General features: G+C 36.7%; 1 protein-coding gene across 15 annotated transcripts in view; it reads right to left on the bottom strand.

The window, feature by feature from the left end:
* Positions 1 to 27277, bottom strand: part of UBR5 (ubiquitin protein ligase E3 component n-recognin 5) — a 90366-nt gene that overhangs the window by 32015 nt on the left and 31074 nt on the right. For 11 of the 15 annotated variants that reach the window (XM_074814411.1, XM_074814437.1, XM_074814457.1 and 8 more), the window contains 14 exons: positions 24675 to 24824; positions 22480 to 22691; positions 17807 to 17923; positions 17613 to 17723; positions 16965 to 17119; positions 15373 to 15490; positions 14360 to 14544; positions 13453 to 13562; positions 11814 to 11926; positions 3487 to 3630; positions 3275 to 3386; positions 2919 to 3073; positions 1797 to 1994; positions 464 to 674 (listed from right to left, as the gene is read on the bottom strand). In XM_074814411.1, coding sequence (XP_074670512.1) covers positions 464 to 674; positions 1797 to 1994; positions 2919 to 3073; positions 3275 to 3386; positions 3487 to 3630; positions 11814 to 11926; positions 13453 to 13562; positions 14360 to 14544; positions 15373 to 15490; positions 16965 to 17119; positions 17613 to 17723; positions 17807 to 17923; positions 22480 to 22691; positions 24675 to 24824 — 2091 coding nt within the window. The remainder of the gene's footprint in view (positions 1 to 463; positions 675 to 1796; positions 1995 to 2918; positions 3074 to 3274; positions 3387 to 3486; positions 3631 to 11813; positions 11927 to 13452; positions 13563 to 14359; positions 14545 to 15372; positions 15491 to 16964; positions 17120 to 17612; positions 17724 to 17806; positions 17924 to 22479; positions 22692 to 24674; positions 24825 to 27277) is intronic. The other 4 variants (XM_074814447.1, XM_074814491.1, XM_074814541.1 and 1 more) reach the window with 2 other exon arrangements.

The raw sequence follows: 27277 nt of genomic DNA, 5'->3' as shown, positions 1-27277 counted from the left end.
ATTTTAAAATGGTGTCAGTAACTGGCATTAACTGAAGGTCATTCTTTCACATTTCTTAATACATATCAACTGCAAGTAGCATTTCTTATTGGGGACATTAACACATACTATAGCTCTTGAAAAATATTAAATACCGTTCCTCTAAAAGTTCACTAGAGATATAATGGGAATACTACTGATATAAAGGTGGAAAAAGACTTGTTTTCATCTAAAATTAACATGTGGATGTGAAAAATTTGTCTTTTACAATTAATAGAGTTTAGTATTCTTAACTATTGAATTCTTATAAATCCTTAAGAGAATAATAAAAATGTTGTCTTCGCACCTTTGAAAGGCTAGGACACATTTTAGGTGCTAAATTTTAAGATACCTATATCTGAAAAATGCAGCTTTATTTCAAATGTTCTTGAAAATGCACAAAAAGTTTATTTTCAAAGTATTTTCATGATATTGTTGAGCTCACCCTCTTCCTCTTTTGTTTCTTTGTTGCTCGTTGGAAAGCATACAGACACACAAGCATGCAGAATATTGCGGTTTCCATCACATCTATGGCCAAGGAACGTCTGCAGCATTTGTGGATTTTGATCCAAGACAACTGCTTGTTCAAGATTCATCAGGTATTGTCTGCAAGCCTCATAGTCACACCGGAGAATGTGCTGCATTAAAGTTTGTTTCTGTACTCAAAAGAATAAAATATTTTAACAATTTAAAATACAAGAGGCAGACATACAAGTTTCCTAAGTACTTCTAGTTTTCAGTTTCTGAAATTAATAGAAAGGTCTAAATCTAGGATGTTGGCTGGAAGTCAGTGCAGGAACTGTTGAGAATACGCATCGTCTCAATTATAGTGCTGTTAAAGACAGAAAACAGCATGCATTCAGGCACAGACAAGTTAAAGTAAAGGAGAGGCTTAAGCAGCAGAAGCTACCAGGCTCACAAAAATATGCCTTTGGCTTCATAGCTGGGTTCTTAAGATAGATTATTTCTACTTCATGGCTACATGTAACATGGGAAAAAGTGGTACACTGAAAAAACTAAGGGGTCCACATTAACTAGCTCTTACATATTTGTTTTAAACAAGTGATATACACACTGAGAAGCAAATGAACAGAAGCTGCTGAAGGCCCCATGTACAACAAGCTTTTCCACAGTGATGGCATACGCCACCGTGAAATCAATCTCAGTCTAACAGGTACACAATACCTCCTGGTGGCAGCATAGCACACAGCAGATCTAACTAAACTACCAAATCACTGACAGGTTTGTGCAAGTATGATATATAAATTCACAGCAAAACTATTCATACAGTACTACAGATGAGTACAAAACTCTACAAGTGTTTCAAATGAAAAAAATCTTTGCTTGACTCATAATTTCCTAATGTATAGTCCAAACATAAGATTAAAAAAAGTAAAAAAGAGGAAAAAAAAGTATTGCATTCACAAGAAAACAAGTGGTTGGATCCCTCAGAAAAACTGGGCACCCATAAAACAAATAAAATTGTATACTGATAGTATACATTAAAAAGGGAACAGTTTTAAAAGTAATGCCTAAAAAAATATTACTAGTTAAAACCCTGATACAGAAGCCCTGCATCCCCAAAATGGATCTTTCACTTTACTACGTAAATTTGTTTGTGCTTTCATGTTTCTAAGAGAATCTTCTGCTGAAATTAGTTTCTTTGAAACAGCGAAAATACAAATCAGTATCTAAACATGAAGCCACTTTAGGCATAACTTTATAAAAGCAAGAGGAAAAAAAAAGCACATCATTCTGTAGTAAAGAAAATACTTTACCTCAACAGCCATAATGATAATAGCAGCTTTCTTTTTGATGGTCGAGTTAGCAGGAAGATTTGTTAAGGAATGAACACCCATTCCAAGACTACTAATAGGTGGAAGATCAAGCCAGTCAGGGTCTCGTATCCCACCCATACAATCTTTTGCCATTGGATAGATTGTACCATTTCCATCTCTAAGAATAATAGGAGATTCCTACATTTGGGAAAAAAGTTTTATCATTAAGTCTCCACAATTTATAAATATTATCCTTCCAAAAGGTCCAGTTCTGCTTGACTGCCAACAATGGCAACAGTTTACCTAAAATTCTCATTTATGCCATTCTCTCCTATCATTACAAATGGCACAGCATTAAGATATCAGATTCCCTTTCTTAAATGCCTGAAATGTGCTTAACATAGTAAATACTATTAAAAGTATCGTCTTTATGACATACATTCATTATGAAACACTACCAATGAAACATATACTACCTATACTTTTAGCTTACTTAAACGCTCCAAAGAAAGTTGAATATATTGAAATGAAACATTCAAATTCAGTTCTTTTGCTAAAAATGTTTCCTTCAACTCTCCCAAGCAAAGTATATTATGTTTGTGGAAGTTACTAAAACGGTTTTGGTATTATTTTCTCAGCCCTCCTCATGGATGCCTGAACAGTGTAATCAAGCTGTATAACCACATAAAATACTTAACACTGGATAGCAGAAAGAGTTGCACAAAACCTCAATATATCATTTTTAGTATCAAACACAGATTATTTTTTTTGTTAACATTCCCATTTTTTCTTATGAGTGGATTTTCATCTGACCCAATTCCAAAACATAGCTAGGTAACAAATTTACTAACACAGGAATTACTCTTGTCAAGTATTTTTCCCCTTTTTAACTTTTTATTCAAGGTAGAATTTGAGGAAGATTATTAAGCGCTTAAGTGAGTTAGACTGCTATTCCACTCATGCCTTCAAAATATTAATGGTAGCAGCAAGTCTTTCATAACTAGTTTAAAGAACTATGTCTTTGCCAGCCTTTGGAAAAGACAAAAGCCCGTGCCATCCCATTCAAAGATGACGGAATTGAAGTGCAGTGAGGTTAAATGATTGAGATACAAAACCACAAACCTGTCCAGCTGTAAAAATAGCAACACTTCTCTCATTCTGACCCAGGAATGCAATGCTGCTAGTAGGGAAATTATTTTCCTGTTCAGCCTTTCCTGTGGCGAGGTCAAATATGCAGTACCGAACCCAGTTCCCAGTTTTCAGAACAGCATGCACTCCTTCAAAGATACATGAAGAAAAAAGTTAATGTCTTTTACTGATGGCATCCAGTAAAAGAACTCCTAACTAAAGCACTTTTAAGGAATTACTAATATCAATGGAAACAACTATTTGTGTTAGTTTGACAGTAGTTGTTTTCCACTAGGAAGTGAGCTAGGTAATACAGGACCTAACAGTATCTTACAGGGTACCCTACTTACCTTTTGAATCTACATTTACTGCTAGGATCTCTGTTTTTTCAGGAATACACAGCTTTTTAGGTGTCCTTTGAAAGCAGTCAGGAACTTTTGGAGTTCCACCAGTTTTTACGACCTGAAAACATATGTAAGATTTTAAGATGCAATTAAGCACACAGTGCTGACATTTAAAAATACTGACTTTTTTTTTTCCTCAGTGTTTCACAAATACATACCTGCAGTTCATCTATTCTGAGCAGCCTACAGTCTTGGAGAAGAGAAGAAGGATCAGGATCTGAATTAGAACTGCTCTGACAGTTTGCATTACTGGAGGTGCCTGGAAATTTCACAGCAACGTAAGCACCATCCACTTTTAGCACCTACAAGCAGAACATATTACAGTTTTATCAAAAGCTTTGAACAGAAACTGTTTAACTTTATTTGCTTCAAAATAAACCACACCTTTATCAAGAAAAAAGTTTACAATAATCAGTGATAAAATTTTACAGCTCTTTGTCATTAGCCTTGTTGTCTTGCTAAAATTACTGAAATTTTTAAAACTTGGGTTTCTTAATGACTTCATAGGCATCCTGAATCAGATCAAAGGTCCCTCCATTTCAACATCCTACGTCCAACAGGAAGCAGCAACAACTGACTAGAGAAGCTCCTACCAGTACCTCCCTGGCACCGTTACAGCTTCCACCTACTGGAAACAGCAGGACAACTTCACATTTAATAGCCTAGATAGACCCTTCTCTTACTAATTTGTCCAATCACTTTTGGAAATAAACACTATTATTGCGGCAATGAGTCCCAAACATTAGCTAACAATTCAGTAAGAAACATCTACCATTAGCTCTTGTACTTCAAGAAACAAGAAATATTTTTTTTTGGCCCCATGTAAGAATTTTTAAAGCCTCGGTTGCAGTCTTAGTGCTCATCCTCAAGGTGACTGTGCGCAGTGGAAAAAAGAAGTGTTGGTTTATGGGTCCATTACCTGTGCCTTACACTAGATGATAAAATTCTCCACTCAGTCCCTTAGAAGTGAAGGATACAGACACATGCATCTGTGTCTTTCTCTGTCGTCGAAGGAAATGGAAGTTATTTGACCCCACAGAGACAGTCATTTCTGAGACTGTAAGCCTCTCTAAAGAGTTGCTGCCATGCATACCTAATCAGAACTGTCAAAACAGGTTTCTGCGATATAGAAACATCTCATGCTATCACCAACCAGCAAGGCCCTTTGAGTTTCCAGTTGAGACCTTAATTTTCTCAGAAGGAAAGCAAAGCTAGAAGGACATGGGGCAGGCAGAAGTACAGACAATGTTTTAATTTTGAGCAGAAATAAGATCCCAATATGTTCTCAGTCCTGATCGAAACTAGATATAAGCAACCATGAATCTTGATTAGGCCATAATTTCTCAGTAGCTTCTACACAGAATGTGCTTACAAAGCAATATTAAAGATCTACACGTAATCAACTTTATCTAAAATGTCCCTGACAATAAAAACCATCTCTCGAATTTTCAAGATGATGTTGGTAATAAAAATCCAGGTATTTCCATGTTTTCTCACAATTTATCTACCTAGGTGCAGCCTATCAAGCATGCTAGAGAAAATTATATATTGACAAATACAGAAGTATTAGCATTTTTTTATAACAAAACTTATTATGGATAGAGTCAGAGCACTTGCTCCCCATATGCTGATACAACACTCTAGTAGCAGAGTTCCTAGTTCTAGTAGTAGAGCATCACCAATGGCTCTAAGAATACTACTGCAAAATTTCAAAATTCAGACCTAGTCAAAAGACTATCGTAGAATGATAGAATGATTTGGGTTGGAAGGGACCTTAAAGACCACCTAGTTCCACCCCCCCTGCCATGGGCAGGGACACCTTCCACCAGACCAGGTTGCTCAAAGCCCCGTCCAACCTGGCCTTGAGCACTGCCAGGGAGGGGGCAGCCACAGCTTCTCTGGGCAACCTGTTCCAGTGCCTTACCACCTTCACAGGAAAGAATTTCTTCCTTATATCTAATCTAAATCGACCCTCTTTCAGTTTAAAATTGTTATCCCTCCTCCTACCACTACACTGCCTGATAGTCCCTCCCCATCTTTCCTGCAGCCCCCTTTAAGTACTGGAAGGCCGCTATAAGGTCTCCCCAGAGCCTTCTCTTCTCCAGACTGAACAACCCCAACTCTCTCAGCCTGTCCTCACAGGGGAGGTGCTCCAGCCCCCTGATCATCTTTGTGGCCTCCTCTGGACCCGCTTGAGCAGGTCCATGTCCTTCTTATGTTGGGGGCCCCAGACCTGGACACCGTACTCCCAATGGAGTCTCACTAGAGCAAAGTAGAGGGGGAGAATCACCACCCTTGACCTGCTGATCACAAGTCTCTTGATGCAGCCCAGGATACAGTTGGCTTTCTGGGCTCTGAGCGCATATTGCTGGCTCATATTCAGTTTTCCATCCACAAACACCCCCAAGTCCTTCTCCATAGGGCTGCTCTGAATGCACTTGTTGTCCAGCCTCTATTTGTGCTTGGGATTGCCCTGACCCCTGTGCAGGACCTTGCACTTGGCCTTGTTGAATTTCATGAGGTTTGCCTGGTCCCACCTCTCAAGCCTGTCCAGGTCCCTCTGGATGGCACATCCCTTCCCTCCAGCGTGTTGACCGCACCACACAGATTGGTGTCATTGGCAAACTTGCTGAGGGTGCACTGAATCCCACTGTCCAGGTTGCCAAAGATGTTAAACAGCGCTGGCCCCAATACCAACTCCTGAGGAACGCCACTCATCACTGCTCTCTGCTTGGACATCGAGCTGTTGACTGCAAAACTTTGAGTGTGACCATCCAGCCAATTCCTTATCCACCGAGTAGCCCATCCATCAAATCCACGTCTCTCCAATTTAGAGACAAGGATGTTGTGTGGGACAGTGTCAAATGCTTTGCATAAGTCCAGGAAGATGACGTCAGTTGCTCTACCTTTATCCACCAACGCTGTAACCCCATAGTAGAAGGCCACCAAATTAATCAGGCACGATTTGCCCTAAGTGAAGCTGTGTTGGCTGTCACCAGTCACGTCCTTATTTGCCATAGCATAGTTTCCAGGCGGATCTGCTCAATGATTTTGCCTGGGCACAGATGTGAGACTGACTGGCCTGTAGTTCCCTGGGTCTTCTTTTTTTCCCTTTTGAAAAATGGGGGTTATGTTTCCCCTTTTCCAGTCAGCACTCACAAACATTAACTCTGATCTAGAGACAGATTTCTATTGAGACTTGCAAGACAACATTCTAGACTAAAATCAATGGTTAAAAAAAATCATCAAGGTACATTTAGATGTGTTTAAGGTAATCAGACTAACTTGTAAGCCTGAAATTACATGCCAGTGGTTCAGACCACAGCTTCTAGTTCGACATGTAGAAATTTGTATTTTTAGCAACTAAATGTTGCTACAAAAGCCTTGTAAATTTGGGCTGCTTCTGAAAACAGAAGATTTTGAATGGTCAACATCTAGCAGGGCATATGAAAACTTGTTTATGAAGTTTCAAATTTATAATCGGGGGAATGGGGTGAAGAAACACACCTTAAGAAAAGGCACAATCCCCAAATATTTAACATATCCTATCTCCATAACTAAAAGTTTTCTTCTGCATGCTTTCTGGCTGCTCTTAGTGTTATAATCTACATCACTTTTCACTTGCATCACTTTTCATATGTTCAAAGAAATTCTGACAGTTTTTAGAGTGCTGGAACTCTATGGTGACTCTTTCAGAGTCCACAAGCCAAGTATTTTCCCATTTTGCAGTTCAAGAAGAAAATCATGTCTCTTTGAAAACCAGAAAATATGTTTATTAAGATTTGGTTGAGAAGAAATTCACCTCTTCAAAGGGTAACTAAAATGCAGTTCTTACTAAACAGCTACTACTATGGCTATTGGCTGTCACACAGAAAGAAGATAAAACTACCCATTCATGTAGCAAGCAACTAGGAGCCTGAGTGAAACGCTTGATAGCAATTGTACATAGAAAGCTCCAAAGCAGAGATGTGGTATAATGGGCTGGCAGTAAACAAGATAAATAAGCAACATCAACATTCTTCTTTAACTGAAATCATGTAAGTCCGAATTCATTGAAAAATGCATTAACAAAAATAAAATGCAAGAGCTTAAAGGACTTAGATGCTTTAGCTTACAGAACTAATGCACTTACACTGTTCATATTGCTAATGCAAAAATTTAATCAATTAGAAACAAGCATTTTACAGAACTACATATACATATATATACACAGATGCATATATACATATATACATATGTATATGTATACATATATATACATATACATATATGAACACATATAAAGATGAACATAATTGTTATCTCCTTTACCCTTATTACGATCAACCCATTGCCACACTCCTTTAAACCACAATGCCAGAGCACACTGATTGGCAGAAAACATTCAACTGAAGTCCCTTCTTCAAAAGGAAGTGGAGGCCTATCCTGAACCCTGCTTCTCCTCCCCTGTTTCGTCTTACAGTTGTTCACTTAAAAGTCACATTAATGATAGGCTGAGTAGCCTCTAAAAATAACAAAGCTGACTTCCAGCACTTTCAGAAGCTGTTTGGATCCACTGGTAATCTGTAGAATCTTTCCCTTTCCAGAATCACCATATTCCCTCTCAAGACACAGCAGCAGCAGACCAGGGAAAATACATTTTTTATTTCTTATCTAATCTCTTTGTTGGAATGGAAGAAATTTTAACATCACAGAAAAGGCTTCTACCTCTACTCTCAAAGTAGAATGAGTACATCCAAAAAAATACTGACACAATTTTTAAAATATTCAACTTCGAAGGATTAAAATGAGATTTCTAATAGGGATTAGGCAACTCTTCTGGGACTATATCCAGCCTGAGCTCTTCCAATCTATTCTTCTCATTGGAAGGCTTCAATCTCAGACAGGAATCAAAGAAAAAATAAAAAGTTCAAGTGACTGACTAAAATAATACAATACAAAGTACAAGTTAAAGAACAAACTACTCAATCCAAACTTATGTTTCACAAAATCCCTAGGACTTGGTAAATTTTCTGGGCATGAAAAGTGCAGAACTGGTAATACACAGAAGTGTCACCTGATTGAGGATAACTTTGATGAACAGAAGCAGTCTGGGTAAGCCTTGGACACTGCCAATGGAAAGCCTCAGACCAAAACAAACCACAGCTGCCAAGGAAGAAAAAGCAGCTCCAACCCACATTCCCTACCCTTTTGTTCTAATAGTGGTTCCAGAAGAGGAGATCCAGTTGCAAACGTGGGTAAGTACAATATCCCAAAGTGCATGGGATGGACAAAACCAGCTTTTATTCCTCCAATACCAGTGAGCAGTAACAAAGGCTTATTTCAGTCCCCATCCCTTCTAAACTACACTGAAAGAAGACTCATCAGATTTCTCATCAATGAAGACAACAGAAGAGACAAGTGCCAGGCTTTTCATTCCATCAGTCTTCCATTAGGTGAATAATCTTATAATCATTATCTCCTCCATCTAATGATGGACTTGGAGGAATGAAGGCTTAGTTTTGTTGCAAACTCATAAAGGATTTAAATTGAAGTGAGATTGAAAGATAATATATTCCAAGGAGAAAGATTACTAAACCCAAGAGTATATCCAGCAAACTTCTGCTTTCTTCATTTCTTTCAAGACTGCCCCAACTTAAGAATCTTTTGTGGTCTCACCACGCTCTCTGGTCATTTGTTGCTTTGGCACCATACGCAACCCACATTTATGAAGCAGTGTGTAAAAAACTGGTTGTATGACCTACTGGTATCAGAATAATCACAAGCAATGATCTTGGATCTTAGCACTCTGGGGAGGGCTGTTACTATATCAAGATCAGTAAGAGCCCAGAGAGAAACAGGATGTTAGAACTTGATACCATGTACCTGCCCACTGTTCCACAAACAGAACACAACAGTGGCCTTGGAAGGATTTTAACCAAGCACTTTTTTGAGATATCACAAAGTTGTTGTGTACATCCAAAAGTACAGGAACACAAATTTTCCAGAAACAAAATTACTTCAGGAACACAGGCTGAGCATCAGTAAATCTGAACTGCTTTCCTATCTCTAAATTCCACCTCCTGAAGCCTTATTGATTAATATTTTTTGGGAGGTGTAAACCAAAGATTTATCTAAGTACTTTTAAAAGGTGGCAGACATTTTGACAGTAGCTCATGGCTATCACACTTTATTCACTTTAGAATAAAAAAAGAATGTAAATGTTCAAAATTTCAGATGCTCTTGCAGGCAAAAGGACAGAAACCATTTTTTTGTTCCTCTTACTACTTCAGATCTGAAACATTATATGAGGTAAGATTTTTGGCCTCACAGATCAATTAGTTTAATGCAAGTGACTTCATGTTGTGCTCAAAAAACATCCACCAAATTACCAGTGTGTATTTCTCAAAGATGTCCCAATATTCACATGCTCATCGACCATGTATTCTACTCAATGACAGCACTTTGAGAGAAGCTAAGTGTTGCTCTACTGACGCCATGCTTTGTAACATCAAGTACTTAGAACTCAAAACAGTGCTTCAAAGCCTTTCCAATTTTCTGAAACACCAAAGGTAACAAATTCCTAGGTTACACAGGAATAGTATATTCTCATGCAGGATGCACATGCCACTGAGGTCATCTGTACCAACACATCGAAGATGTGACTTTTTAGAACATCAGTCATGGAAGACCAGATGAAGGTGTATCTGGGTGGACTCTAAAAGGGTAGGACTTCTTAACCCATGAAGTCTTAAGAGCCCAAACTTGTATGATTTATGTTTTTGCAGTCTGAACCCTCTGTACACTTTCAGAGTTATTTACGCACAGACCAGACAGATTGTTCAGAATTCAAATCCTCTTTGTGCTTAATTCAGTTCACGAGCAGCTAAATTACAAACATTACTGTTTCACAATTAACAACATTAGCTATTCTGAAGCAAGCAGAAGAACCATGCAAAGAGTAACCGTTCTGCAGATCCAGGTGCCTCCAAGCCTTTTTCATACAATCACACAACTGATCCAAATTACAAGCAGAACATATAACAGGACATAAACTGTATTTCTGTCTTTAACATGGACACCACTAGGCAAAAAATTTTTACGGTTTTGTCTGCTGGATTCAATATAAACTCTAAAGTGTTACAAAACTGTAAAAGGAAAAAAATGAATGACCGTATACATCACTGGAAAATGACAGAATGCTTTATGAAGAAAAAAAGCATCTTTGCCATAAACAACTGATACAGACTCAGCACCAGTAACTCTATTCAGAAGACAGCCCACTTATGGGTTTTAGCACTTCAGTGAAAATATCAACATACAAAAATTCAAGCTCTTCTATATTTATTATAGTAGTTGTTCTTGACACAACGCACAAAAGACAGACATCTTTACAACTGTGTATAAAAATAGTAAAACAGTCTCTATCCTGAAAAATCTTAGGATCTAAACCAGGAAAGACAGATAAGGACAACAGGGGCTTTCCCAAAGCTGGTATGCGAGGCAAACAATGGTTTCAGCAAATTCAACTAGATCGCAAAACCTCATTTACAGAAACTGAACTGTTTCAATGAATTAAGTTGCCCCATATTTCCGTTTGCAGAAATTACCTAAACTTGATAATGAAAATTCATTGTGGGCTTCCTCCTTTCAAAAATACTGCTCAAGGCAAATCTTCTACTCCTGCACAAGTAAATCCATTAGGGATGCAAGTGAAATAACTGACTAAATCCAACTGTCTTCTATCGGACAGTTATTTCCTCTCCTGATACCTTTTTTTTTTTCCTTTTGGATCTTCTATGAACCTAGTAGAAAGTAATCCAACCTTTTCATTTTGTGGAAAACCTTTACTGGCTTTCTTGTTGCTTTTATTTTTGAAAAGCAAAGCACAGAACTGTCTAGATGACCTAATCCATCCTAACATCACACAACAATGCCAAAGGAAAAATGGATTTTTTTCCTCTAAAGCACTCTTAGAGCAAAGGTTTACTGGAGAGAAAATAAAAAATTACAAGGACCAAACAAACAGATTTTCTGAAGTGATAAATGAACTAACTTTATAGTCATATTAATGAAGCCCATCATTTCTAATCAAAACATTTCTGTTCTTTGATTGCCACAACATGAGATTCACCCAAATGTTCAGCTGATGTGTATGTAGAAGTCAGTCACAACACATGTACCTCCACAATCTCACTGGACAGGTGGGAGCTATTGCTCAAGTCACCAAAAATAATCTTTTGGATAAAACCACATCTGCTTTTCTTAATACTGTGGTTCACTAGAATGTTATTTTTTAAGATTCATCACATTTTATTCACAACACATTCGGTCTATTACTATAATTTGGTTATGGACAACTAAAAATGCAACAGAAGTCATACTAGTCAGAAACATTCTCAAGCATCCCCAAAACTATGATTCTTTTAACAGTTAGCTTATCTAAAAGGAATTTTTTTTTTTTCTCCCTCCCCAAAGATGGTGGGAGAGTGTATTTTAGACAAACCTTGCCAACAGGAACATTCTTAACATCTTCCACAAACACAACTTCCCTCAGAGACCACTGTTCTTCATTCACTTTCTCCTCCTCTTTTGGGGCAGGAGTAGATCGTCGTCGCTCTGAGACAAAAAAGTTATTAACAAAAAACAAGACTTGAAGTATTTAATCAAAGCATCAAAATACCATGCCCAGTAAACACCAAACCTTTCCCTGCAAAGAGATTATCAACAGTCAAATCTAAAAATTAACAAGAAATTAACAGGAATCTGACTTTAAAAGTCAGAGCTACCTAACAGTATACCATGCCACTTTCATGTTTTTCTATGAAATTAGCACTAATAAAGCCTATCTGATAAACAATGCATTTTTAAGGACATTTAAGCAAAATAATTAGAACACAAGAAGTAGTTTCGGCAGGGCTGATATTCATGCTATAAGTAAAACGGCTGACGCTGTAAGACCCTTCATTCAGCCCTGCTACAGTGCTTTACATCACCCTTACAAAAAGTCTGCTTGTCCACTACGAATGGATTTTTTTGTAAACATCTAGAAGAGTAGCAAATGAGATAGAAAATAGCTATTTGGTCTAACAGCAATTGCAGTATAGTTAGATTTGCCGCAAAGACATTATCTGCATGGTAACCGTAGCACACTCTGGATCAAATTTAAATAGGTAACATGGCTAAATTAACACCGACAAGAACATTTAATGTCCTGAATTGAGTATATAGTATAATTAATATTATCAACATATTTAAAGTAAGAAGCAGAGAACTTCTAAACTAACTGTTTAGAAACACCAGTTCAAAATCCCAAAGTTATGGTTAGTGAAAAATTACAGTTGAAAGAACTGCAAAAGTGAAGAAATCAGTAGCAAAGACTTTACTAGTAAAATTAATGCAGATTGGAGCATACAAGATTCTTAGTCACTAAATAAGGCCATCTGATTCTCTAGGTGAGTGCTTCTTAAAACTGCAGTATGTGAACAATTAGAAGAAACAGGAGCGGAGAGAAGAATTCTTCAAATGATGACACTGCAATTAACCCTTTATAAATGTATGTATTTAAATGGAGAAAAAATGCTTAAGAGGTCAGTTACATGAATTCTAGTGCAGCCTTTTAGGTTTTTAAGTACAACTTGTACTATAGAACTTCTCTCACTGTTTTTGTATGTTAGTAAAGAATGTCTAATTTTAGACATTTTATGTAATAGATGACGAACTACTGCTTTATGCACTGAAGTTCACCTGCGAGGCAAGCTGTGCAAAAACAGCTTAGTCTTAAAAGGAATTTTTCCAAAACAAGTTCAATTTCTGGGCTATAAAGAAACTCACAATCACATTGCAATTAAACATAGACAACTTTTATCTTCAGATTTCCTCTTGATCATCTCCTGAAAGATAGTTTTGATTCTGAGAACTGTTATGCTTGCTTAGATATACCTAACATCAAGTAGTCACTGCTTATACCAATACATTTAGCACTGGCAATTCACTGATTATCTAAAGTCTATTACAAAAGCCTTTACATATATTGAAGTTCATAAGGATTCTGAAATTAGTACGGAAACTTTGTAGAACTACATTTATGAAAACTTCTTATCTACACAAATATTTTATGATACTATGAGCTACAGATCACTTACTATATGGCATTGATGCACTGCTTGCTATTGAAGATGCATCACTACAAGTGGAAGCCGGGGATGGTGGAGGACCCATCTCAGTTTTCACTGGTTCCTGCTTGCTTTCAGGTCTAGAAAAAAAGGTGTTACTTAGAATGAAGAAAGAAAAAGGTGAAGTCTTTTCTGTGACAACGGACAAGGTGTCAGTGTGTCCCAGCCATGTTGCTTTAATAATACTTTAATGAAATAACTCCATACTTGCGACCAACCATCCTAACTGACAAGTCTATACATCTGATGTTGGGAATGGTGCTACGTTGCTTAATCAGGGATTAGCATTATAACATTAACCGTGCATAGACAAAATATTACAGAAAATACACATCCTTAGATGTGCTTCTTTTAAAGACAGGAAGAATTGGTAGCTTTATACAGTAACCTGAAACTCCACAACTAAACTTTTTCAAACTTTTCTTGAAATAGTTTAAACCTGTTTTAAGAAACATTTAAATGGCAACTAACAACCCAATGATTTTATTTTTTTTTTTCTTCAAATTATGGAGGGGCTGAAACAGGTGTCTCAATGACATGAATAAGGGCCTGAAAACAGTTAGTTCCAGAACAAAACCACTTTGTTACTCAAATATAAAATCTTTGAAACTTTATGAAACACTGCAGGAAAGTCTTCCTTTAATATTCCTTCTGCATTTCACATTTCCATAGTGGTTTCACACAACTGAGACTCCTTTCCTGCAGTGAGCATTTTTGTCTATTTAGCAGAGTTTATTAGAAAGCTAGAATCTTATAAAGAAGGCAAGAGTTCAAACTGACAAAAACCTGACCTTCCTTCAATTTTTAATCAATCACCAATTCCAGAGAATATCAAACAAATATTCTGTGTGTATGTGTGTGTGTTCTCAACACCTACTTTGCCTCAGTAGTTTTGCTAGCTTTCTCCATGTTTTTCAAGCTCTCAGGTGACCGAAGCTGAAATCGACAGCTGTCATTCATGTTCCAAACAGATTCCATTAACACACCCACTTTAGGAATTCCAGCACTGATTGAAAAAGCAACTGCTCCAGCATGATAGAGGGGGTTGTTTCTTAAACACACCTACAGATAGAAATATTTATTTCTATGAGAACCAAGGATTATACCAAGGGAAATCATATACGCATGCATTTTCTTGATGACATATGTAGTAGTCAGAAGAAAAGAAAACTTATGGAACTAGATGAAGAGGAAAGTCAGCATGATGTACTATGCACTTTGCTAGGAAAAAAGAAGCTGTTGTGCAATTCACAGCTGAAAGCAACAGCTTTAGCAATGCAACTGTTTTAATATATAGTATTTAGATGCTCAACCACAAAACAAACAACTCATCTAATAACAAAGACTCATCCCAGAGTTGATTAGAATGGATTTGGAACCACTGGAGTTGTTTAGTCTCATGCTTGTTCTAATATTAATCACAAAGAGAATCCTACACCTCTGTATCAGCTATTAACGTTTTTGCTAAAGGCTTCAAACCAAAGGCCTATTCCACTGCATAGATAAGTAAAACCCAGACTCTAATATTTCTGGTGCTTAAATGTCAAATCATTTACAAAGATATATGCTTTACTGAGAATCACATTTCTATACTTACTTTCTCTCAAAATACAGAAACAGTAGGTAAATTAAAACAGAAGTACTTTGTACGAGTACAGCTTGTTCCTCCATGTTTGCAGCAATAACCATACATGTAAAACAGTAACAATGCTAACACATCGATTTACAATGATATAATTAAAACATACTATTTTAATTCCATATTATTGATACAACTTTTGTGCATAATAGAACCTAATTTGTGGGGGTTTTTTTAAGAGCAGGCTGTAAGCTCATCACATAGCACTGTAAAAACGTCACTTGTGTGTCACTTGTGACAGTTGCACTTGCCTGGGTTCCAACAGTTATGTTTGGCATAGAGGAGATACCAGCACTAGACTTCGGCTTTTTATTTTTTGCTCTGGCCTTTTCTAGCATTTTCTTCCTTTGGCTGAAAGGAACTACACCCCTGTGGAAAAATGCGTATTATTTTTAAAAAGGCTATGAAAGAACTGTTTTGTTTATAACTTTGAATAGTTTAATACTTCTGCTTAATGCAGTCATGATCAAACATACAAGTCTTTGTGCTGCCTTCTCCAAAATCTCCAAGTACTGTAGAAATGACAGCTTTTTCTATATTCACATTAAGTAAAACATGAAATGCATCAGTCCTGTGCAACACTGGAAACTGAAATCCTGTCTAGTGTACCACAGACCATTGTAACTAAGGACAGCAATAGTAACAGAACCTTCTGTCTATATCCATCTGATTAAAATCACTACCCCTGCCCTCTCAGAAAGGACATGTTGGTTAATAAAAAAATTGCTTTCAAAGATTACCTATAAATACTAATAAGTCTTTTTATATATTTTATATATTATTCTGAAAGCAGTAAAGATGGCAGGTACTAGTAGTTAGGTATCTCCAATATTATGGCTTATTAGTTTCTATACTAAAAGTCATTACTCTAAGTAAGGTATGTCAGTCATAACGTAACAAAAGGGCCAAGAACCAGAGCACTGTAATTTTGAGATTTAGGACTAGAAGTTAGAATAAAATACATCTGTGTTTAAGTTTACAAGCCTAGCTACAATTCTACTTAAATATTTTCTAGAGAGTTATATAGAATTTAATGAGAAAGTTGTTTCACAGAATCAGTTTTCAATGCTCTGATTTCCGACTCATCACCCAGCATTTAACTCGTCCATGCCTAAAAGCTACTTGAGCAACAACACCTGACACACCGACAAAACTAATGCATACTGACAATGTAGTAGCAATATTCAATGAATTCACTCAAATTAGAAATTCATTTCTGAGCTTTACTGGGAGTGTTATTTTTGAAGGTTTGGGGGTTTTGCCTTTTTTGTTTTGTTTGGGTTTTTTTTGTTTTTTTTTTTTTAAACATAGGCTTCTTAATCAGTTAAAATATTTTAATTAACATTTCATATTTTACAGTGTTTAAAAGTGTTGTATCTTAAAAACAAGCTTCAGAGGGAGCATCTGACGTTATTTCGCCCTTCTTTATGATTTGGACCACAAACAAACAGACTAAATTTTCTAACAGAATCTGACAGAAGAATGCGGACCTCATATGTGAGTAAGTTTGTTCCATATTTATAATCTGAGAAAGGCTTGAAAGGTATAAAGAAGGTTATTCTCTGATATTGTGTAGTACTGATAGATCTGAATGCTAAAGCATTTATACATATCTCCTAAAAGAATAACCTTATTCTCTTAAAGATGTTATAATTGGATTCAAAAGCTTTAGGCATTAAAGAGGAGAATAAATATACTTTTAAAAGGGAACCTAAGGTCAAGTGCAAAGTTGCAGAACTCAGAACAACTGTGGTTCGGTAGTTTTGCAATGCTTCTCAGAGCCAAGGATGAGAAGACATCCAGTGGCTCTACACTGTTGTACATAAACACAGTATTTACTTACCACCAATACAAGTTGTTCTCTAGTTGAGCACACGTATAAAGAGCACAACAATGTAAAGAAACAATCCGTTCACCCTGAAGCTCCGAGTATGTCTGTGCAGTATGTTCTAATTTTGAAGCTACAGAGCTTAAAGTTTCATCTACCCACGTAGCAACCTAAGGAAGAAAAAAGGAACAGAGAAGGTAGGGGGAAAAAAAAGGAAAGAAAAGTTGCACTTTAGTTGCACCTTTAATGTAATATTTACTGGTTTTGAAAGGAGAATAAAAAAAAACCCAAACCAAACCACACCACAAAACAGAACACAAACAATGATTCCCTTTGGGATTTTATCCCCTACCACTTTTCTTTCCTAAAGACTTTTCTTTCCTGAAGTCAAGTATTTCAGATAATCAGGTAAAACAGGTATCTTTTCAATGTTTCAGCTGTAAGTCTGCCAGATTTTTTTTACCTGTTTGCATTTTTACAAAACACCAGATGGGTTTCTGTTTTGTTTTTTACATCTGTGTAGACGAAAAGTAGTGGAATGAACAAAAGAATTAAGTACTTTCTACTACTGATGAAGCTGAAGAATCAACTTCTCTATAATATACTGCAAGTAACTGAAAGTAATAGCTTTGCCAAATTCAGCAACCAGCACACATCTCATACCTTGTTATTTTCAGTGGCAACAGTTGCTCTAATACTATTTGCAGAAAGGAGCACTATCTTTTCATTGGTTAATCCCAAGAACATGGCTCGTGGATGATGTAGTGAAGGATTCTTTGGAAACAAACAAAAAAATATTTTAGATATTCAAAGCATATAAATCATTCTGAAGGTAAGCATTTGAAAATGTACAGTACCTGTGCATTTCTGTAAGGCTCTGATTCACTCCACTTCCACTGATAGAGTTCTCCTTTACTGCTAACAGCCACGAGCTCAGAATACAGAGCTCCGATAGAAATAAACTTTGTTCCATCCTACAAATACAGAAATACAAAGTCTAAGACAGCAATATTACAAATATATATATGTATAAAAATACATAAATGCAAAAAACCAAACTTGTTACTGTTGGCTTTTTTCAGAGTTTCCATGAATGTTGAACTTGAAAATAAAGGTATATACAGCTTGTCTCAAGCTCAGCATGCCCTCAAACACACACACACACACACAAGCATTATTGCTTCTGACAGAGTGAAGTGAGGAAGAAAGAGACAGATATTATTTTCCTGAAGTTTAGCAATAACATATACAGGACAATTAACCTCGACAGTTTATTAAGAGCTTCCACAATATTTTAAGAACACAATGCTGCTCATAGAATTAAAGATGGGAAGATCTCTTGACTTCTGACATTTAAAAAACAGTTTTCCTCTAAAATTCTGGCTTCTTGAGATGAACAAAAAAAGCAACACAATTCTATTATTCCGTTCCTAAGTATACTCATGAAGACATCTAGCAACTACCTGAGAAATCAATTACCAAATTCACTGCCTCATCAATTAAATAATTCTTATCTTTCACTTCTGAAGGTAAATAACTGCAAACAAGATCAAGTTTTTTAAAAAAAAATCAGCATGCCACATGTCACGTTAATGCATCATTATGACCTGATGTGCTGGAAAAGCTTCTAATTATGGGTTATTCCCCCCTCCCCCCTGTGATTTTTTCCTTTTTAACATTTCACCAAAACTCATATGGCATCTTTCTACTACTTAGATAGTACCACTTTGCTCAATTGCTTCATCCTGTACCTTACCCAAATCTCACAGGCCTGTTTTCTCCCCTCTTAGATTTGGTTGTCTATCAATGGTGCAGCAACTACTAAACAATTACAATTTCACTTTTTCCAAGTTCCTGTTCCCCCAGGATCAGGAATCTCAAACTAGAGACCTGTGAATCTGAGTGATTTCACAAAACATTTACTTTTGTAAGGCCCATCCATTCGCTGCTCCTTAGCAAGTACAGCTATAGGACAATCACGTTCTTTCTAAACTTCTTTACTGGTAACAACTAAAAGTTCCCTTCAACTTAAGGGAGAATACAGCTTTTAAAAACCAAAACCACAACTTAAACTAGTATAAAATCAAATGCTGTCTTCTACAGCTACAAATGTGAGAGAGAGGTACATGATAATTAGTCTTCTCTGTAGTAATCTCCCAGACCAATATCTTTAGCTGCCTTTCTTAGATTACAATATACCACATTCAAGCAATTCAACCATCTGATGGGAAACCAAACGCTGTTAGATCGCTAAAAAAAGCCCACCATTCAGTACATTTATCTGTCCTCTAAATTAAGAGACTTTCCTTTCAGCTACAGAAGTTTACAAATGGAAACATTTTTAGTTTCATAAATCTGGGTTCACACAATTTTTTTTTGCCCAGAAGTGTACATTTCAAAAGGTGTGTGTCCTTTAACACGGGATTCAGCACATCTCCTACCAATAGCTCAAAATGTTTACCAATATTTTGAGAAAGAAGAGAAAGAAGGCAGCAGAAAGGGACAGAAGCAATCTCAAGCAATTACCCTTTATACCCTGATAACAAAATCTAGAATTAGCTAAATCATAAGAGAATTCTTTTGCTCTGGAGGGCATCTACCAACACAGCATAGAAGTAGCAGGAATGCTAATCTGTGTCATGATTAATACTTGCCATCATATAAATATTACATATTCTGAGAAAGAACTGTCATCAGAACCTACTGGAGTCTAATGAGATGCATCTCTACTTCATCAGCATAAATGAATCTTTAGAAGTTATCTGGCCTAATGCCTCCAAGTTTGGAAAGCAATTAATTTTTGCTCCAAGACAGTATCATTATGACTTTTAATCTTGCTAATAAGTTTTACAACTTTTTATAAACAAACAGCTTTATACCATAAGCTCAACACTAGAAAGGCCTGCCATTCAAAATTTTTCTCTTCCTTCCATCAAAATATTAGCAGTTGTGATCTAAATGCATGCTACATACACCTCCATGAGGCCATTCACAAGACCAACGGCACAAAGATGCACGACCAACACGACAGCTCTGGTTTTGTAACCAGAGACTTACGTGTTCACTACAAATTCTGACTTCAGGCCAGAGAAATTACATACCTGAAGATGATGCAGAATGTTGACAAAATCTTAGTATCTCAATAGCTAAACAGAATATACCTACTTGAACAAACTAAAGGCTCAGCTTGCACCTAAGTACAGTCCAGCAGGCAAAAACCAGCCATACTTGCCATACTACAGAGTGGCTCTGATACACACAGCACAATGTCGATACACGGCAGTGTAGACTAATAGTACTGCAGTCCAACAAGATTTGAACTATCAGAAGAATTAATTCATTGACTTGAATTCTTGAGCAGTTGATTTCACTTATTTGGTGGAGAAAACTCAGTACCTACACAACATGTCTCAACATCATTAGTCTCAAGACTGTGGGTGAAACTGATGCATCTGGGAACACTATCAGCTTTCCAAAAGTTTCATCCTCTCCTCTCAGGTTGGTACTTTACTACCTCTCATAAATGCAAGTTAACCATCCTCATCATGGACTACTATAGTTCTGTCTCAAATGCTAAAGGTCAAAATAATTAAAAATGAAGGAAAAATACTTGCAAACAAGATTATTTTGTAGCGATTCCTGACCCTACTTTAATCTCTCCCCTAGCTTACTGTCTTTTCCATTAACATTTCAAGATCTCATTTCCAATTTTCAAAATGGAAGAAACATCTGAACTGGTCTCTCAGCTAAATCATCTCCCTCAGGATTCACTTTGAAGAATTTCTGTTGGAAAATACCACCAACAAAACTTCAGAGCAAGGCTATAGCAAGAAAGATGTAGACCAATTTCTTATGAACATTCAGCTGAAGGACAGGATGAAAAGTTGTAACTACTTTTGGATAAAGATGAAATGCCTTTCCAGTAAGACACCGTCATTTAACTGGAAGCTATGGTTTATATGACTACATATGCAAACAGATATCTTGGAAGAAATTCAGTATATTTAAATTGAACAAGCACGCAATTAGATATCACAGCAAGTTAATTCCATAAAAGATGTCCAATAAACAACTGCAGTAATTGTCCCAGAGCAGGATCTCCTGAGTTTGCAAACAACAAAAAAACCCATCCAGGAAAAAAAAAGCAACAAACAAACCTGATTTAGTAACTAAGTTTCAAGGCCAGAGAGAAGAATGGGGTTAACAGGAAAAACATTCCTCAAGTAGCAAAAAACCAAAAACCACAGCAGTAATAATGGCCATAATAATGTTACCAAAACACAGCAGTGGAAATAAAGATAAATTAGTATTCCAAATCTAAACTACATTTATTCTTGGATGCTATAATCCCTGATTTCTCTCTCTACCCAAGCTAGATGACTCTCTCATTCTACCATTATGACAAAGCAAGAGGGACAAAAGCTGCCAATTTTCACTGACACAGAAGTTCAAAGTTACTGGCTGCAAAAAATAAAATCACATTTGAGATATAAAGAGTTGGGAGAGCAACTGTTAGACAAACATTCTTTTTAGGTGTCTTCATTTCTCAGTTTGAAATGAAGATGATAGCAGCTAAGAGTGATCTGCTGTAAGCAGAAATAAGCCTCTAAATTCACCCCCCCCTTCAAGCTCTCTATCTATATTTAGTCTGAAAGGAAAAAAACAGAAAAAGAAAGTGCGACATATCAAAATAGCAACCTCACAGATACTACAGACAGAAATGGGAACACTAGAAAGACACCGATAAATGCATAAAATTTGGTCTAACAAACACAGATTATCACTTCCATTCCTGGGAAGTTTTTTACTTTGTGTGGTTGATTTGGATTTGGTTTGGTTTTTCTTTTTTGAAGTAATTTCCCCAAGCATCTAAGTAACTCAGAAAAAAATCATTACAGATACCCAGTTAACAACATATAGCTGGTGTTCCTATTATTCTTGCATCTCATGTGGGAATTACTTCTTGCCTTGAAAATGGAATTAGGGTTACAAAGCAAACCAGCTAACCAAAGCCAAAGGGATTCTGAAGGAGCAACCAATACTCATTTAAGTTATTGGTCAACTCAGATTACAACTGCAAATAAATGTCAACTTTCACCATTGTTGCTTAAAAGCCTGATCCACTCAAATTAAAAGTAACTCTGGGAATAATAATGCTAATCAAAAAACAGTTTCCTTGATGAAGGATAGTTTAAATTGTTTCATGAGTTTCCTATTGTCTATTAAATGCTTTGAGCACATAAGTGAAAAAAGAAAAAAAAAAAAAGAAAAAACCCAAACCTTATGATCTACAGCAGTGCTTTCAAAACACATACAAAAAAACCCTAAAACTAAATGACAGAAGTGCAGCTATAAGGGTGTAACTAGTTGTTTATAATTCCTAAATACATAGTAAAGAATATGCTTTATTACATTATCTCACATAAACTGAGATGTGCTATTCAGAAGGGAAACACAGAGTATTTATTTGGAAAAAATCAACAAATCTATTGCACAGCATGCAAATAAAGCAGTAAAAAATTTTCCATACCTTATCTGGCCACCACTGCAGGTCTTCTCCTAAAGAAACAGGACTTTGAACAGGTGTATTCTTCTTGTCCAGGTTTGGTTCCCCTTCCTTACTTGTAGAGCCTCTTTCATTATCAAATGAGGCTCCATCAAGCCACCTTCGTTCACGCAAACGTAAAACGGACTCACGTTCACGCAACAGCTCAGAGTCTCTCTCTAAGGGAAGAAGGAGAACTGGTATGCAATTGGGTCACACCAGTGGGATAAAAGTAAGCCACTCTCTAGTAAAGACCCTTCAGGATGCAACTAACAGCAGTTAAATCTACTCACACAGATTAAAAATAAAGTCCTGACATGCAACATTCAATATATTAACCCTTTCAAGCATATGTACTTTAGAATTACTAAACATAAAAATAAACTAGAAATAAAGAACTCTTACAGTTTTGTGCACTATAAAAAAATGCTGAAGCATTTTCACTTACATCATAAGAGGCCAAATACATTCAACATTGCAATTTAAAGTTTTATAGTACAATATGCAGTTTTGTAGTACTGTTTTATCAATGTAGTAACAACAACAACAACAACAATCTAAGTCTATGTAGCCTGTTAGATATCTTTATGCAAACCAAAAAAGAGTATTTAATAGAGAGTTTCATAACAACTTTCAAAAAAAACCCCAGTAATTTGAAAAGGTTAAAGAAAGCAAGCATTAAAAAAAGCTCTGGTATACATGTTTGATAATCCAACCCCTTTTGTTTAAAGCAATATTCCATAGGACTGGATTTAATAAATTAAAGTGTATCTGTTTTGAGTAGATCAAATGAAAACTTTTCAAGAGTCAGACAAGTTTTAAAAAGGATCCTTGTAGGAAAACGTTCCTTACCAAAATGCTTCCCCTCCAATTGGCCTACAAACTGTCTAAAGCCAGTACTCTGCAGTTCGCTCATGCAGATAAATTTTTTAAATCAGGTAATCAAACTAACTTTCCAAGAGTCAACTATGCATGGAAAATAAGGATTATAAAATTCGTGGTAACGTCTTATATAGAATAACCTTAGGAAAGGAAAAAAAAGGAGTAATTTAGAAGGAGTTATGTCAGATGCTGAAATTCGTACATGCACATAATGCATTTAACCTATTAAGTATTTCACTTATGCTCACAAAAATCAACTGGAATTACATGTATGAGATGACCACATTATTATATCATAGTTTCAACAAATTATGGCAAGTCTTGGGTCTTTTGCTGTATTAGACAAATGGGAAAGTTTTTACATAAGCCCAACATGACAGCTTGTCTTACAGATATATTTCATAAAGTACTGTACTTATTTTCTAGCAAACATCACACTGACCTCTGACTAGTAATTTTGTAACAGGAACTTACGTGTTCAGCAATTAATATACTAAAACATGTTCATGAAAGGCAACAAAACTGTACTGAACAAACAATCACAGCAGAGGTTGGATTAACAGTTTAGAAATACTCTAGACATCTGCGCAACAGCTTCAAAAAGATAGGAAATGGCTGCATGGTCTGTTATAAATCTCTCAAGTGTCATATGCTTTGGGGGAAAAAAAAAAAGTGAAATGCCTTAACACTGCTCAAGGAGTTTTATCAGCTGCCAATAGTTCTCCTTATCCAACTATAAAAATGCTTCCGAAAAGTAAAATTTAGATTTCTCCTCCTGCCTTAGTATCTAAAATTCCTTATTCCATAAAGGTAACTTTTGTCATGAAACAGTTAAGGAAATGTGAAGAACAGTGAACAAAGAGCAACCCAAAAGAAAGGGGGGAAAACAAAAAAAAAAAGGAAAGAAAAAAGAAAATATTAAGAATGCTGCATGTCATCAATTGTTACTCATTTTTGAGCCAAATATTTGTAAATGCAATCTATGTATTAGTAGGTACTTACACTACCGTTTAAGATAAACTTAACATGCAAAAATTTTATAACACCTTGCAACACCAATGATCAACAATTAGATTTAAAATACATGACTATCAAGCTTCTTGCAGAACTTACCTGCTAATATTCAGAATTTATTAATAATTTTGATAATGAGTAACAGTCTATTTGTCTATTCTATATTTGACAACATATCACAGTCTACTTTCACATTAAATCAGAGTCTAAACCACCAGTGTGTACTATCACTAGCTTTTTCCACAGCAAACTACTTATTACAAAGAAAAAAGGTGCAAAATTACCTCTGGATGAGCCTAGCCTGGAAAGTGATGAGCGCCGAAAGGATGGATAACCAAAGTAACTAATATCTTCTGAAAACATAGCATCAGCATCAATAATGACACTTGGGTGAGCAGAATGTATGTCAGCATCCAGAAGAGACATAAGATCCTCTATAAGAGGAGACAAGGGTCTTAAGTGAATAATCAGCTACTTAAAACATCAGCTAGAGAGACCATCAACTAAACAAATATCAAAACAAAAAAAATCCTATCTATTAATTGAATTTCTGCTCTTCAGATTCACCAGTGCAAACTCATGTGCCTCCTATGCAACCACATTTACAATCAAGCTTGGCAGACTAGTGAACAAAACCAGTTTCCCTACAAGAACTGCTCTATCACTTATCTAACCACACTTCCCAAACAAGACTTGCCCAAAACACATTTTTCTGTGACCCAGAAATTCAAACTTTAGCCTATCACTTGAAAGAACAAAGTGCTACGATAAGATAGATACATATATGTTCATGTGCACACACACTCATGCACATAATGCAGAACTCCGAAGACAGCCTAGAATGAAGGGAGGACAAAACTGATGGTGAAAGCTGGCCTTCACAAAGCCACATCTTTAATATCAAAGACTGTACGTTCCTCCATGGAACGTTTCTTTCAGAGAATGACATACTTGTTTAATTCACAGGCCAGTAGCTTGCAGCTCTCAGTACAAAGCTTTAAATGGTAGCTACATTAAGAACAACAACAGTTATCTGGAAAAGGCACCATTTTTTAATACCATGTAGTTAAAAAAAAAACAAACCCACAACCAAAATGATGACCTTAAATACTGTGACTGCCCCAGCTTCTATGTTAGAAAACTTGAGTTTCTCTGAAGTACTTATCACTCTTGAAGTACAAAACAATCTCCTTCTGTTTACTAAACTATAGCTACTATCCACACACAAAAGAGGTTACTGAAAATTCATGTAATTTATTGAAGTCCAGCAATATGGACTGACAAGACAACTAAACCTGACTACCATCTTGCTGCTACGGAAAGGACAGTCCTAATTCCCGCCTCCATTCCTGTTGCAGGTGCCTTCTTGGGACAAGGTGGGATTTCTAAGTCTACAACTAGTGCATCCACCTGGCTTGAAACAATACTTTGTAGGGTATAGAAGTAAGGTGGGAAGCAATCTTCAGACTGACTTAACTGGGTACTCAAACAGAGCCCCAAAGGTGGTACCTCACCACATGCAGCAAAGCTGACCAAATCCTACTGCTGCCAGAGGAGACAGTTCTGCCCATTCCCAAACTTTCAAGTACATCTGACTAAAAAAAAAAAATCAGGCTCCCCAAATTAGGTTTCAGCTAACCCACACAGGCACACAAACCTCACCACCATGCAAGGGAATGGCAGGACAGCTCCTTCTGGCAGGAGGACAACCTCATCTGCTTAAACCACTCCCGAGGCTAACATGAGGCTATGGAGTCCCTTCGGGAAACACAGAAGGAGCACATATAATTTCAACACATCCAGTTCTCAGCCTCCACCTCATCGTAAGCATAAAACAAAATAATGGCTAGAAATCAAGGTTTGAAGTTAAGTAAAAGCATTCTTAACAGTAGGAACTTATCATTATTATGGGTCTTTTTCTCAGTCTCTGTAATGAAGTGGGGGGGAGGGGTGGGGGGGAGGAACACAGAGGGGAAGAAGGTATCCAAAAACTGAAATGGAGCCAGAAGTCCACACTTAGAGCCAGTATTAACTCACTTAACTGTCCCACTTAGTGATAAGAGACTTTCACATCCCTGCACATCAGAGTATTCACCCTTAAATTTCTGAACTCTCATCTCCAGGAAATGTTACACGTACCAACTACAACCAGCTGTTCCCAGAAACGCAGCGCTGTAACTACTAAGTGCTGTGGATATCAAAGTGAGCAAGACCTGCATGAATGTTTTTGCACTATGTAAGTAATCCACTCAAGTGTAGTCTGTGCTTCTAAAAAGCACACTATTTGGGGCTCAATGGTTCATGCAACACGTTTTAGGAAGTCATCCATGACAGGCTGCTTGGAAATCCTAGTAAAAAAAACTTAGGATTTGGCAAACAAGATCTGTCTTACTAAAACACTTCAGATCACTCAGAGTGACCTTATCCTGCCTGCTACTTTAACTATTTTCCACTGGCTTTCTGCAATTATAAAGCAGCAGTACACCTCACCTTAAGAGTGTCAACTTGTAAGTATCAGACTTTAAGAGCTGGAAACACAGCTGAGACTCTGTTGTATCTCCCAATATTCACACACTGCTCCTCTCCCCTCCTCCCACACCCACCACAACCATCTCTTCCTAGGTAAGCTCCAACCTCTCTACAGTCTAGCAACTCGTTCTCATTTTTTTTTGGTCACTATCCAGCCAAAACTTGCAAAAAAATTTGATCTCTTTTTAGGAACAGGATTGGCCAGTACAGAAAAGAACTCTCAGCCTCGTCCAAAATGGACAATACGTTGTATTTAAGGTACGCTAAGCCAGAAATCCTCTTGACAGAAAATACATGCTAGCTTGTTACACACACACATTCCTTCCACCATGTTAGGCATCTTGAGTTTAGCTCTGTT

The sequence above is a fragment of the Strix aluco genome, chromosome 1 (assembly GCF_031877795.1).
Source record: "Strix aluco isolate bStrAlu1 chromosome 1, bStrAlu1.hap1, whole genome shotgun sequence".
Taxonomy (NCBI): Eukaryota; Metazoa; Chordata; class Aves; order Strigiformes; family Strigidae; genus Strix; species Strix aluco.
The sequence above is the reverse complement of the archived record's forward strand: the minus strand, read 5'-3'. Positions and strand labels throughout refer to the sequence as shown.